Consider the following 14,169-nt stretch of genomic DNA (forward strand, 5'->3'; position numbering starts at 1 on the left):
AATCTAGTTGAAGAGAATGACACAAAGATAGAAGGAAGCACTTGACAGTAACAGGTAGCCCATGCTGTCTTTGTTCTGTGAAAGACTGGCTTAATTTGGAGTCACTTTCAGACTAGGAAGGTGCTACTACTATGAATATGTCCAGAAGACAATCTGTTGTGGACCTGAGAGACAATGCAGACAAGTGCTGAGTGTCACCTACCTGCCTAACTTAGTTCCCCTTACTCAGGACAGTGAAGTTTCTAAGACTTCTGTGATTAGCTCCCCAAATGGTCCGTTATAAAACCATACAAAAAACTTCATGACTAATGTCATATATGCCATAGTTATAAACCATGCAACAATATGGTGCACAAATACAGAGATAATGACATCTCTATAATTTTGCCTTTTATTAAAACACAGCTATGACATTTGGTTGAATGAGTGACTTCTGAAATAGAATCAACAGCAAATGGGCCCAATTTAACATATATTAAGAGAAGTAGACACCTTTCATATGCTGTTTCCACTGCTAGGTCAAGTGTGAATCCATAGATGTGCTAGCCTATTACGAAAATTTTGGGGTGGAGAATGGTGGGCCTAGAACCTCACTGAAGTTTAGCCTTGCAGTAGTAAATATTAGAAGGCTCACTAGAAGACTCTGCGCTAGTGGGGAACAGTGTGGTTAATTTACTCTACAGTCATCATCACACAAACCTGATCCAACAATATCCAAGGGCACAGAATGATAGGAATTACTTTCATGAATTAAAAATGTATTGGCCAGAATATGTTCACACAGTACACACACATATACTCAGAGTTATAAATAAAACTTGCAGACTGATACTAACTTCTATTTCCATCTAATTCTTCATCCTGGTGTTGACATCAAAAGCTTGAAATTCTTCAAAAATAGAATGTCCCATCCCCACTGAAAGAGGAGATGTTTCCGCACTCTCTTTAAGTTTGTTACCCAAACTGTATGGCAGCCTATTTACCAAAGAATCACATTCCAAGATTGGCAATGAGGACCAATAACCTGAGGAAGCAGTACATCTCATTTAGTTTGAGGGTTTTAAAATGTCACTGACTGCATGAATTTTAAAAGCTAAATTACAAAAAAAGATCTCAAAGTCTGTATATTTTGTGGGTAGTTGATCACACTAAGCCTGTCCACTGATTTATTTCCCCTTCACAAACCAATGCAACTGATTTTTTGCTGTCCTTTGGTTGTTCTGGAAATTGAATAGCCAGTTCTTACAGTAATGAAAATACCTATGCATTACACTCATCAATATGTAACGCTACATTTTAATTTTCAATGTGCTTTAATTAACCTGAATTTAATAGAGTTATTAAACTGTTGGAAAATTTGAGATAAATCTTTTTCTTTAATGTAAACTAGGAAACACAGTTAATTAAGCCTCCAGATAATCAAATGCTTGAGGAGAGCTCCAAAGTTTAGATATGTTTCTAAATGTTAATAAATGCCCTTTATTTATTGATTATTTTATCTCAGCTCTACCAGCACAGTTAAATGACCGTCAGCTTTATGTCAAATACAGTCTCAGTCACATGTTTCTAAGAACTTGTTTAGAAACTCAACTATGTTTGACAATGGTTTGGTGTGGAGATTTAGTATTCATGATTGCAGTTAGTGTAAACAGCACAAATTACCATTCATTCTGAATATAACACAAATTTCTAGAGTATATTATGAGATTTTCTATTTCAAGATATTCAGGCAATTTTTTGTGCTTACAGTAATAACAATTTTCCCTCCATAACCTAGTCACAGTCTGGTTAACGCAGCGGAGAGATGGATTGTGAGCCCCTTCATTTTACTAGCAAACTGAAGACTGGGCTCTGTCACAGCTATATCCCAGGGAAAGACAGATTTTTAAATTGATAACATTAATCTAAAACTTGTTTCTCCCTCATTCTTATGCCATAACCTATGTTTATGCCACTGTAAAAATCAGAAAAGGTGGAAGAAGTGAGAAGAGTTAAATCAAAATCATTCTCCTTTACATAAGCGATGATATCTTACTTCCTCTATTTCCTCCTCTAAGAATGGAGTCTGCAGAAGTTCTATGTTATCTAGTTAGACATCAAGCTCCTCAGAATAGGGTCTGTTTCTTTTTAAGCATTTGAACAGTGCCAAGCAAAAGCTGTCCAGACTCTTTGTTGTGACCTTTTGGTACAGCTGTAATGAAGAAAAATGCCAACAGAAGAGGAAATATGACTGTGCTAAGCTATCCTGACTACGTTTGTGGCCACAGTATTTATCATAGAAACCTTGTGCATAGAAATCTTTCATTCATGGAATCATTCAAGGACAGATATAAGGATCTTCAGTCTCTATAAATAAAGTTGTAGCATAGCTTATGCTATGGTTATATAGTATGCTTCAAATACTCGTTTCTCATTACAGAACAGGCATATTTTTTCTGACATATTTCACTTGTTTAAAAGTGGTTTGCAACCAGTTCTACAGAGCTCTGGATACCACACTGCTTATATGATCCCATTACATCTGCTTCAATTAAAGAATAGTTTCCTTGGAATGGGACATAAGCCAAGATGGTGACGCTGACAACCACTGTTCAAAGAATGGGAATCATTAGAAGAAACAATAGGACAGCACTTACGAGTAAATAACTCAATTTAAATGGATTGCTGATGAATTTGTTCAACACTGTAAACATTTATGTTTTCATTTACAATCACTTAATTCCAAATCTCTTCTGAAAACAGGCATTACAATGTTTGGAATACTTCCATACAGTGATTACTTTAATGTTTATTTTCTTGGATCCTATCTGATGCAGCAACATTAGGACTGTAGCAGACTGAAAAGGTCTCCTGCAGAAACCTTAGATTTCACTCGAGAGAAGGCAAATACTTATGGAACATTAATATGTATTTCTACTTACTCACAAACTGCAGGGAAGGACAAACCCACAAAGGCACTAGACAGATATTCTGTATACATTTCATTTGCAACTCCTTCCAGGTAGTATTTCTGCCACGTATCCTCCTCAATCTAAAACAAAGAAACACAGATGCAGAGTTTCTGAGTAAAAACAAAAGCTGTCTTTAAAATTTGCAAACAACTGCTTAAATTTGAATCAGATTTTAACAAATAAGTCAGAAGATCGTTTTCACAATTAATATTGCTTATTTTTACAGGATTTTCTGGAATGCTCAAAAAAAACCCCAAAACCAAAAAACCCCAACAAACCACAAACCCCTCCAAAAAAAAACCAAACAAAAAAACCCAGTCCATGTAGTCAGTAAATCAAGTATCCTATGTAAAAATAATACACTGCATTCTTGACAAGCACATTCGGCACGAGGTGAAATAAGGTTGTAGAAAGCTTGTTGAAAAAAGTTTCCCAATTTTATCATTCTGAAAATTGTCTAGTGAAATGGTTGCATTATATTGTTATTTGAGTCTCTAACAATGTTTCAATTATTTTCACCTTGTTTAGAAGTTGATTAGCAATCAAAACTCATCATTATTTTTTTTTCTTCTCTGCAACTATAACTAACAAGTAAGTATAAGAAACATATAGAAACAATTTCTTCAATGGTTATCAGTGCTTTAGGACAACAACTGAAGAAAACTTTTACTGCCAAATTCAGAGATCTGCTACTGTTGAAGGTATGAAGGAAAACAAGTCAGAGGTGCTACCATCAAAAGATCAATGCATTTGCCTAAGCAGAAGTTTCTAGTGATACTGGAAATGTGCATGCAATCACACCTAGCTTCCAGCTGCTGCCCTGGAGTCCATGGATGCCTTGTCATATCTATAAAGCTTACGTCTCAGACACTTTATAAGGTCTTTTAATTAGCATCAAACACCTATATTAAGGTAACTGGATCCAGCTGCTTAGTATCGATCAGCAGGAACAGCACTATATATTCAGTAGAGCAAATACAAAGCTAACTGATATGACAGGAAACATGGCGTACGTTGAAGCTGTTCACCGTTGAAATCCCAGTCCTCTATACCATCATTTGTGCCCTCATCCAAAGTTTTTTTGAGATTTGACTGTCATTCCCAATGAGATCGTCCTAGGCAAACTAGGGAAACCACCACAAATATGCAGCCTAAAAATACCTAAGGCTTCACATCAAACAGTTGCTTCCCTATGTATTAAATCACATTAAAATAGAGCAAAAATTTCAACCACAACAGGACATTCCTGTGTGCAATAATCTTGCATGTAATCATACTTGCAAGAATTATACACAGCACCAAAAATGTATGTATAATAATACAGTATATATATAATTATCGAGAAACATCAATTACTAGCCAAAATAATGCAATATATTTCTTTTTTTACATTTTACATTACCACATTTTCATTAAGCAGAGTCTATTTGACTACATAGTAAATAGGAAACAAGTAAAAAGAGAGTTTAAGAGATTAAAGATTTTAATTTTCTTAAATAAGGCACATGATTTTACAGATCATGGAAATATTTATCTTGCAATTTAGTTCATGTCTAAAAGCTATATTTCATTTTTACAAAAAAATAAAGAAGCTTTTAGGTCCACTGTTTAGGTAGCCCTATTATGGTCCTCATCTTACAGAGCAGAAAGTGAGACAGCGTTGAGTTTAGATGCAAAGGCCATAATGAGAAGGCATTTTTCTTAAAACTATTGGTGGAGATTTGCAAAGCTACCCGAAAAGTTGAAGTACCAAATACCAACTGATTTGAGAAGGATTTGGATAACTATACATCTCTTAAACATTTCACAGTTTGTCGTCTTCTGACATCCACAGCTTTTCCCAAAGCTCAGTAAAGAGATGATGATACTAATCCTGCAGCAAACAGAGCTGTAGCCAGGCCCAGTGAAGGATGGATCCTGCAAAAAGGATGCTTCAGGAACAGCCATCCTCATAAATTACTGCAGGTAAGGCTCAAGTGCTTTAATCTACACTGCTGATCGTCCTTGTCTAAAGTCCCAGAGCCAGCGTAATGGCAGCTAAGTATGAGACAGTTTTGGTTTTGGGGTTTTTTTCCCCATTAGAGAGAACTCTCAGCATTTCAGAAATTCTCATCAAAGAATTCAGTCCAATAAGATAAACAGCTTATTATTGTTTTAAAATTTTGTGCAGCTACACTACTGCCCACTACGTCAAATGATGGTCAATGATTTCAATGGCATGAAATGCCTTATGGCAGCAAAACACAGGCCCTTATATTCTGTATGGTAAAGGCATTATGGTATGTTAGGAGTGTGGAGTTTCTTATGAACAGCAATATAATTCCAAACAGCAATATAAATGTACATCTCTGTCAGTATTCAAGAAAATAAATTAATACATGGAATGTGACTTGGGTAAAAATGTCCAAATTAATTTTTCAGCTATTCAGCAATAAATCAAATTAAGAAAATCACCTTTAAGCAACAATTTGTCTTTGTCTGTAGTGTCAAACTACAGCTGTTTTAAAACAGCACTAAAGCAAGACGTTCTTGTATAACATACAGAGCTTAAAGGAAATCTCACCATGTAAATTCAAAAAAGAATAAAAATTTAAGATGGGAAAAATTACATACTCTAATCACCAGTTAGTTCAGGTCTGTGACCAACAACATGCTCTATGCATTTATACTGTATCCAGCAACTGACTTTCTGCCTCTTAAATTTAAAAATGAACACATGCCTATACAGATATCATTAAGACTTTTTTTCTAAATAATAATTCTATTTTTGCTTTAACTGGTTTGTTTATATTGTGTCCTTAGTTGTACTTATAATTATTCTACTCTATGCTTCTAAACAAGGTATAATCAGATGAAGATGTTAAGTGTTTAACAAAATTTTTAAGTAATTGATATTTTTTAATTTCCAATTAAATCTTTAGGAACTTTTAAAATCTTATTTCCTTTAGGAAATAAAATTATATGAGCACAAGCTGTAAAAGTAAACTGCATTTTGAAAACAAAAGCTATAATGGTTACGGAATCCTATCATTCCCCAAGAGTCTAGAACAGATTTTTCTTGTTTCTTCTTATACATTTTTATTAAACACTTACTATTCTCCAAAAGTTTTAAGTTATAATTCGGTATTCCATATTCTTACTCCAGTTCCAAATCATGAAGCTCAAAAAACCTGATAAAATAAGTATCCTATAGAAATGCAGTGATGTTCCTCTTCCTACTCCTTTTTTTTTTCCTCTCTTCTGGAGAGCTGTCTTCATTCCCTCTTCCCCTGCCTGCAGGTCTCTGCCCTTGACTCTGCCTCTTTCTCTTTTCTACCGTATCATTACCTAACATTACCCACAACACCAACAGAACTGTTTCTCTAGGCTAATGTCCTGTATACGTTGCTTTCTACTTCCCTCTTAACTCCTTTATCCAAATGGAAATGTCCGCCTGCCCAGCTGCCACGCACTAGAGGATGTATAGTCACCAACTGACAGTGCTTTCACTCATAGAGCTCTTTATCTTACTTTCCCATCAGCTGTGTTACCACCTCCTCTTTCAGGCTCATGATATGGTTATCATCTTTGCCTGCTTCAACCCAGTGACTTATTCTATGCTTAAATCATACAGATGTCTTGTCTTCCCACTAATCAGGATAATCTGTGAAAAAATGTCTAGATCACATTAGAAAAAATTTCACCTTTAAAAGCTTAAAGAGACATCAAGACCAATTCCATGTCAAACTAGCATTTTATGGATAGCCAATACTAAAAAAGTGAGGGATGCAGTACTGTCATACATACTAAGCTCAGTGAGCAAAACCAGGATTATATTATTAATTACCAGCAAATAAAGCAACAGCCATATTAAAAGGCTTCAGAAAGGGAATTACAGCTGAGCCTCTACGGTTGCAGAAGCAAATGTCAGGAGTGCAGTGTCCTAACAGCATAAATAAGAGCTACAGCTCTGCTAATTGTCTAACTTAAAGATGCATTTTCACACCATGTCTGCACGTGGCTTGTATTGAAATGCTATAATCATAATAATGCTGAGCTTTTCAAACTCTTTTACAATTTAAAAGCACCTCTTCCCTGTAATAGCCTGATCCACAGCTCACTTAAACCACTCAAACCTTCTCTATCGATTCTGAGATGCTTGGGATCATTGTCTGAACAGCACAAAGCAGAAAGAAACAACAGTATGTTTTTACATAATGATTTAAGCTAGAAAAAATAAATAAAAATAAATTTCAGATTATAGAATTGTTATGTTACATTATATTATTACACTTATATTGTCATATTATTAAATGTTACTATTTCTTTCATATTATATTATATTATATATTATTTTATAGTCTAATACCAACTTTCATTGGTATTTGGTGCGACGCTGTGACACAAATCTCTCTTGGACAAACAATTTTTCAGTATTAACGAAAATCTGAATTCCACAGCTATTTTGACAGGACTTGCATAGTATTTTATATAAGTTTGCATTTTTATCCTACAGGCCAAGTACTAATTTGGGATTCACCACTCTTTTCCCCATGTTAAACGAGTTAAAAGGCACTCTTTCAAAATAAAGTTCTACAGAACAGAAGGATTGGAAACTTTTTAAGAAACCAGTGAAATATCAATTACAATTAATTTATTTCTTTTAAATTTTCCTCTTCTGTTGATAGGCTGCCAGGTAACCAGTTACTTTAGTTCTGGTGAAGTAAACAACTGCAAGAATAAATTGCAATATGGAGATGTTCCAAATCATACACTCCTTGACAAGCGGGCTGCAAACAATCAAGAGAAATTTCTTCCATAGAAATTGCTTCACCATTCAGAGACCATGTGGGATGCTAAAAGGGATTTGCATTGTGTTATTCTTCACCACACACAGAGAAGTCATATTACAGTTTCTATAACCCTTTTATTTATGTGAAGCTTGCAAATGTTGCTGATCAGCAACCCTTTATATACAGAAAACAGATAAAGTGCAGGCTTGGTAAAAAATGAGAGTAATGATAGCGAGGACATGTTTGTAACTTATGGTCTATTTTGTGGCTTTTTCTCAGATTGACACCACCTGGGGCTGGGAAAAAATACACATCTACATTACGTGTTTCTCCTTTCTACTTTCTTCCCTTGCTTTCTTTTCTTTAGGCAGATGGTTTTGTTTTGGAGAAAGGAACTGAAGATCAGATCTACAGTTAACTGCTCACCCTTAGTCAAGGGCCAAGAAAGGACTGGAAAAAACCAAACTTATTCACAAAGCAGTGATCAAGCTTCATAGGCACTGGTTAGTGTTAAATTAACCTTCATGAAGTGATTGGAATGTTTAATATATGTTCTGTTAGTGTACCATGAAATGTTGATTAATGAATTTAAAGAATGGCTGATATTTGGGATGCTGTAAAATGTTATTTTACAATAATGGTAATAATAAAGATGATCTTTGCATTTTCTCTCCACCTGAACTATGACATTTTCCCTGGGATTTCAAAGACAGAGATGGTCACCTGCCTGGTATTTTTTTTAAAGGCAGTACCTGCTGGTCTGCTAGAAATGAAACAATTATTAAGAACCTCCAGTGTTCAATATTGCTTTCCTAATTCCTTGAGGCTTGCAGTTACCCCGAATTTCAAAAAAGTTCCACAGCAAATATAATCAGTTTCTCCCATAATCCATATCATTAAGGTACTAATTTCAAAACCCTTAGTGAGAAAAAATACTTTAGTACTCACTATGTTCTTGACTAATTAATTTAAGCTTTTGTGATGATACTTTAAAGTCTGCTGCTGCAGTTAACCTCAAAAACTGAATCCCTAAACAAATCTGACTCTTCACAATGGGCATTTATTTTCCTTTAAAATACCAAACCATACCTTGAGTGATTGTTGTCCAGTCCATCTGTGGACTTACTGATACTTATCTACTACTTATACATACTTATCTAAACATCACGAGTAAGTTGCCAAAACTTAACTGTTAATGTAGAGATGAAAACACCTGTCCCATATCCATTACAAAATGGATGTTTCACATGTCAGTTGCCTGAAAACAATGGGGAATAGTTAAATGTTATGTAAACTTTACAAAAGCAAAAAGAGCTGAATTTGGAGTGTGTTTGGTTTAAGATGCTACTAATCAACGTTACTACAAATGTCATTTGGTAAAACTATGAAAGTTATTTATCTGGTTAGTGAAAAATTACACCTAGGTTTTAGCCTACCTGAAAATATTGCTGTGCTTACAAAGATGAAAACAACCTTGATTTTAACTTGAAAAATGAAGAAAAACCTACAGCAGTTTCAATTTTACAGTTACAGAGATAATTTTGTTACTGCAAATAAGTACTGGTCTATCCTATTTCAGTTCCTGACAGCAGAATCTGGATACTTGTATTTTCTACCTTTGTACCATATGGACTAATACAGTTGAGACAAAGAGAATTGATTTCATTTCAGTGAAAAGTTTTCTGCGGTAAAGCTTTGCTTGTTGGCTGAACAAGCACATTCCAGCAGAAAGCACAAATCTATCTTGACTAAGTATTGTGGGTTCCAGGAAGTCAAATGTGTTTGTTTAGCTCTGGTATCAGGCACCAGGCTTCATCTCCTGTTCATTCTTACCTCTGTGGATAACTGCCAGTTTGAGAAATTAGAAATTTAGATCACAGAATCACAGAATGGTTTGAGTTGGAAGGGACCTTAAAGATCATCTAGTTCCAACCCCCCTGCCATGGGCAGGGACACCCTCCACTAGACTGGGTTGCTCAAAGCCCCATCCAGCCTGGCCTTGAACACTTCCAGGGAGGGGGCCATCCCCAGATTAAACCTTTATTATTTACTGGAAAATATTGCCCTGGTAATAAAAATTGTGCATTATTAAGCAGTGAAATACTGCTTGGGAACGAGGGCATGTGTCTTTGCTGGGAGAGTAATTAAAGCAGAAGTCAATGCACCCTATATTTAGAATACAATCAAATGTATCAGAAAAGCTGCAGTGAGGAACAACACGAGAACCACTTCAGTGCGGGGAAAAATAACCAACAAAACTCCTTGGTACTATTGGGTCCTGCTATCATTTATTCTTTTCCCTTTCACCCCTTCTCATTTCTTGCATGCTATTTACTTTTTCATTTAGCCTCATACATAGGCCTCTACAGATCTTAAATAAGGTATACATGTTGAAGACACAATAATTAATCAAGGACAATTCTATTTTCTTTTTTTAATTTGGAACTCCTTTTTTACTCATCAAATATTGTACACCTCAAGCATACCACCAAGCAATGACAAAAGGCACTTTACATGCCTCTCCTTACAGAAAATGAGCATCTGTCTGTATGAAAGACCTTCCCCTGCACGATCCTAAGGAGAAGGCTTTGCAGGTCATTCTGTTATTTTTATCCCTGAAGTTAAATAAGTAACATAGTTCAAACTGACAGTGCAGCAACATGAGTAAATGTAATGCTCTAGAAAGATAAGACATTACAATTACTGGTTGATGCAGTAACAAGGAATCATTCACTATCTTCTACTGGTGACCATGCTATACATTATTAAGAATAAGTACATAGCATTTTCTTTTGACTTTGATGTTAAATCACAGCAAAATGTTATCACAGGATGATGTGTTGGTACAAACAGTAAGTAATTTTTTTTTCTTCAGAGACCTTACAAACTCAAGAGGAAATTTTAACAAATAGCAACAAAAATATAAGTTATTCCAATCACAGGCAGGAAGAAAGGTAAAGAGTTTAGGTAACTGTTGGGCCTCACAGAGAATGTGCCATACCACCACAGTGATTTGAATCTATATCTCCCTAGTTCCTCTCTAGTACGGTAAGCACGTGATTATCTTCCCCTGACTATGTTACACTGCAATTTTGTCTCCTGGATAGTGATAAAACAAATTACCCACTGATTCAATAGCTTATATGAAGAACAGCTGGAAAATGACCTAGTGCATCCCAAGAGAAGAAATCTAATTTTCATCTGTATCTTTTTTTAAGTCACAATGCTTCTCTGCTCTCCCCTATCTGTGTACAGATACAATGTTGTTATTGGCAAATACATTTACATAATACAATCATTTCCTAGTGGGACATAGTGACAGAGAGAAGAAAAAATTATGTACATCTTGCAAGCACAACCATTAGTATTGTCAGGAAAAAACCTAAACCCTTAATACACCCAGTCCTACCCCCTGGCAGTGTAATTATCAGGAGCTCTGTAGCCCCAACTGATATATCTTGTTCATAGCATTTGCTTCTCAGTGTAATGACGTAAATAGTTACATGAAAGAGATTGAGTATATCTGAACCTGATAATTCTATATAATCTCTTCTGTCAAGATCTAAGTCTCACCATCAAGACAGAGAACTAATGCTAGTGTTGTAGTGTGACCTAGGATCTTTTATTGCATTTTGCAAGGAAAAACAGGGAGAGGATGGTGGGGTGTCTTTATAAATATTAAGGAAGTGACACAATGAAAATTCCTTTATAGCACAATGAAAGCAGCTGTAAAGTCTGCTCCCTAGCATTGAATAAGCTCAGCTCATCACCTCCAAGGAAAGAGCACGAAACAGTACAAAGCCTTTAAGAATATTTTCAGATGTTTGGAAGAAGATAATCTGTTTGATATTTACACATAGATTTACTTTGATAAACAACCCTAACTGAATAATTTAAAAAAAAAAAACCAAACCAAACACAAAAAGTACAGTAAAGGAATGAGTTAATTCTATTCATTATCTCTCTAGAATAGCTCTTGAATATTTTAGTTCTATTATTAAAGTGATCTTGCTTTATTCTAATGGCCTTTTTTTGTTCAGCATAATTTTCCCAGTATGCAGTACTTTGTTTAAGTGCATGCAATTCAGAAATATTGAACTGTCTGCCCAAAATTATAAGGTTTATATATTAAAAAAAAACCCCAACAAAATCAATAAAGTGTTGTGTAAACAACATGGAAGTTGTTACCTACTTCCTTTCTAAAATACATATAAAATTTTCTCTTCAAAGATGCCCAGAAGGCCATGTAGAAAAACGTTTTACAAAAAATGCCTAGAAAATAACATCTTCAACTGAGGCAATTTTCTTGAGCCCTTGCCAAGCCATTTTCATCTACTTCCATCTAACGCAGGGACTCCTGCCTCTCCCTAGGTCAGAACTCTTCCAGGGCTTCCTGATGTTTAATTTTACAATTCTCTTCTCCACAGCATTGTGGGTTTTTTCTAACAACATAGATGAGAATAAGAAGAAAGTACACACAGAATATTCTTGATTGGTAGTTGAAAAGAAGTTGCACATTGAAAGCAGTGGATTTTCCTCATGTTCACCTATAATGCCCTTTCAATCCACCCCAATTGCTTGTGTGAATGTCTGGTTTTATTATGCCTTTAGATATGAATATCAAAATCTGACAGCAAAGTACTTGGCTGAAAGCAGTTCATACATTCCTAGCAAAGAGTGAAGCTGCTTAGATTTACAGTCTTATAATTGAATTTCCTTAAGTATTATAAATTATCAACTACTTCTTTACTCAATTCCATTGTCTGCTTAAATCAAAGCTAACAAGTATCCTTAGTGGTATAAAAATGTTACAAGTTGAGCCAACTATTCCCACAGTTCTTGCTGCAGGCAAGAATGTTTTTTAAAATTAGCATGAAAAGAGTATGTTTTATAAAACATCAAATATGCTAATTAAGATTAACTAATTTCAAATGAGAGAGGCACTTTTTCATTGTTCATAGTAATGTAGAGTCTTGTAGGAGTTCAAAGCAGAGAGTGTATTCTTGAAATATTATGACACCTAGTTCTTTAGATGCTGGCCTTGATAGGTTTGAACTTGAAGGCATATAGGCTCTACTTTTAATACTTTAAAATTACAAAATAAGGCAGTATTTCTATTCACTCATAATACAAAAGATAGATAGCTGTTGATCTATTCAAATGATTGACTGAAAAATGCACTCCATGGTAGACTTCAGTCCAAGACAAATATATCACTCATCACAAGGACTGATAATATTTCTAAATAACAAACAGTTTTCAACCACAGCAGCTTTTAATTCCTAGACACAATGATTGAAAGTATTATATTCAGGCAGACCTTTTAGAGAATAAATATCTTTGGGAGCAGGCTATATTAATACTTGGTCTAAATCCTGTGAGGAGGATCAGGTAATCAGTTTATTTAGCAGCCACCTGAAGAACTTCACAATAAGTTGAGAAGTTGCATTCCCTCCCCACCTTCCTTTTAAAGTTCTCCCTCATTTGAAGAAATTCACTGTGTATACCCTTGTCTCACATTTTAAAACAGTCCAAGGCTGCCCAGGTGGCCAAAAATAAATGGCAAACCAGTTGATGTGTTCCATCAGTGTAGGTAAGCACCTAACTGAAGTAAATCTGTGTAGATTTATTATGTCTCTCTTTCAACCTGGACTAGAAAGGAATACAGTGGGAGAAGTGGGCATTGCATATGTGTGAGTGTGAGCAACAGCTGCTGAAAGAGCCCACAGAACATTCCTGCTCTCAAAATAGCATAGAGGATAATTGAGAGTGCTCTAGATCATTTTTCAGATCTGGAAGGAGGTGTACCATCTTGCCAACAAAGACAAAACTAATTCATCTGTGGACTTGTGTTACACTCAAGAACCACATTCCACATTTTATTAATTTACACAACAATACTAACTCATATTGGCTTGCATAGTTGTGTAAAGGGACAAAATTTGACCACCTCTGCCTTCTATTCTATTTACTTACTCTTTGCAATGTTTTTCATATGGTTAGACTTCTGGTATACATTTGCTAATCCAAACAATACAAAAATTGCAGTACAGTATAGTATTTCCACCTTTTTCTGAGACTAAGCTAGTAATAGACTGTCAATTCCTTTACTAACACACCAATGATAACATTCTTTGCTGTAACGGGAATGGACTATTGAAATACAGTTTACAGGTGTAAAGTTGGGTTGAGGGGGTTTTTTCCTTAACATATCATTTGTTGTGCAATGAATCTTTCCTCCTTTAAGGCTCTACAGCATCTTAACCTTTTTGAACTGATTTTCTTTTTGTTCAGTTTGGTGCCAAAGAGAACGTAAAAGATTCCATATGATGTTACATCACTAAAAACAAAAGGAAAATATTAGGAATAATATAATACTTTGAGGCTTCTTAGTTTGTTTTACCTCTAATACTGGGCAGACCGTTTACACAAGTCATTTTGCTGTA

At 35.2% G+C, this 14,169-nt stretch overlaps 1 protein-coding gene across 19 annotated transcripts in view; it reads right to left on the reverse strand.

Moving 5' to 3' along the window:
• Window positions 1–14,169, reverse strand: part of KCNMA1 (potassium calcium-activated channel subfamily M alpha 1) — a 501,788-nt gene that overhangs the window by 132,719 nt on the left and 354,900 nt on the right. For all 19 annotated transcript variants that reach the window (XM_054831099.1, XM_054831098.1, XM_054831094.1 and 16 more), the window contains one exon: window positions 2,922–3,031. In XM_054831099.1, the coding sequence (XP_054687074.1) occupies window positions 2,922–3,031 (110 nt within the window). The remainder of the gene's footprint in view (window positions 1–2,921; window positions 3,032–14,169) is intronic.

Source organism: Grus americana, chromosome 7 (genome assembly GCF_028858705.1).
Source record: "Grus americana isolate bGruAme1 chromosome 7, bGruAme1.mat, whole genome shotgun sequence".
NCBI lineage: Eukaryota > Metazoa > Chordata > Aves > Gruiformes > Gruidae > Grus > Grus americana.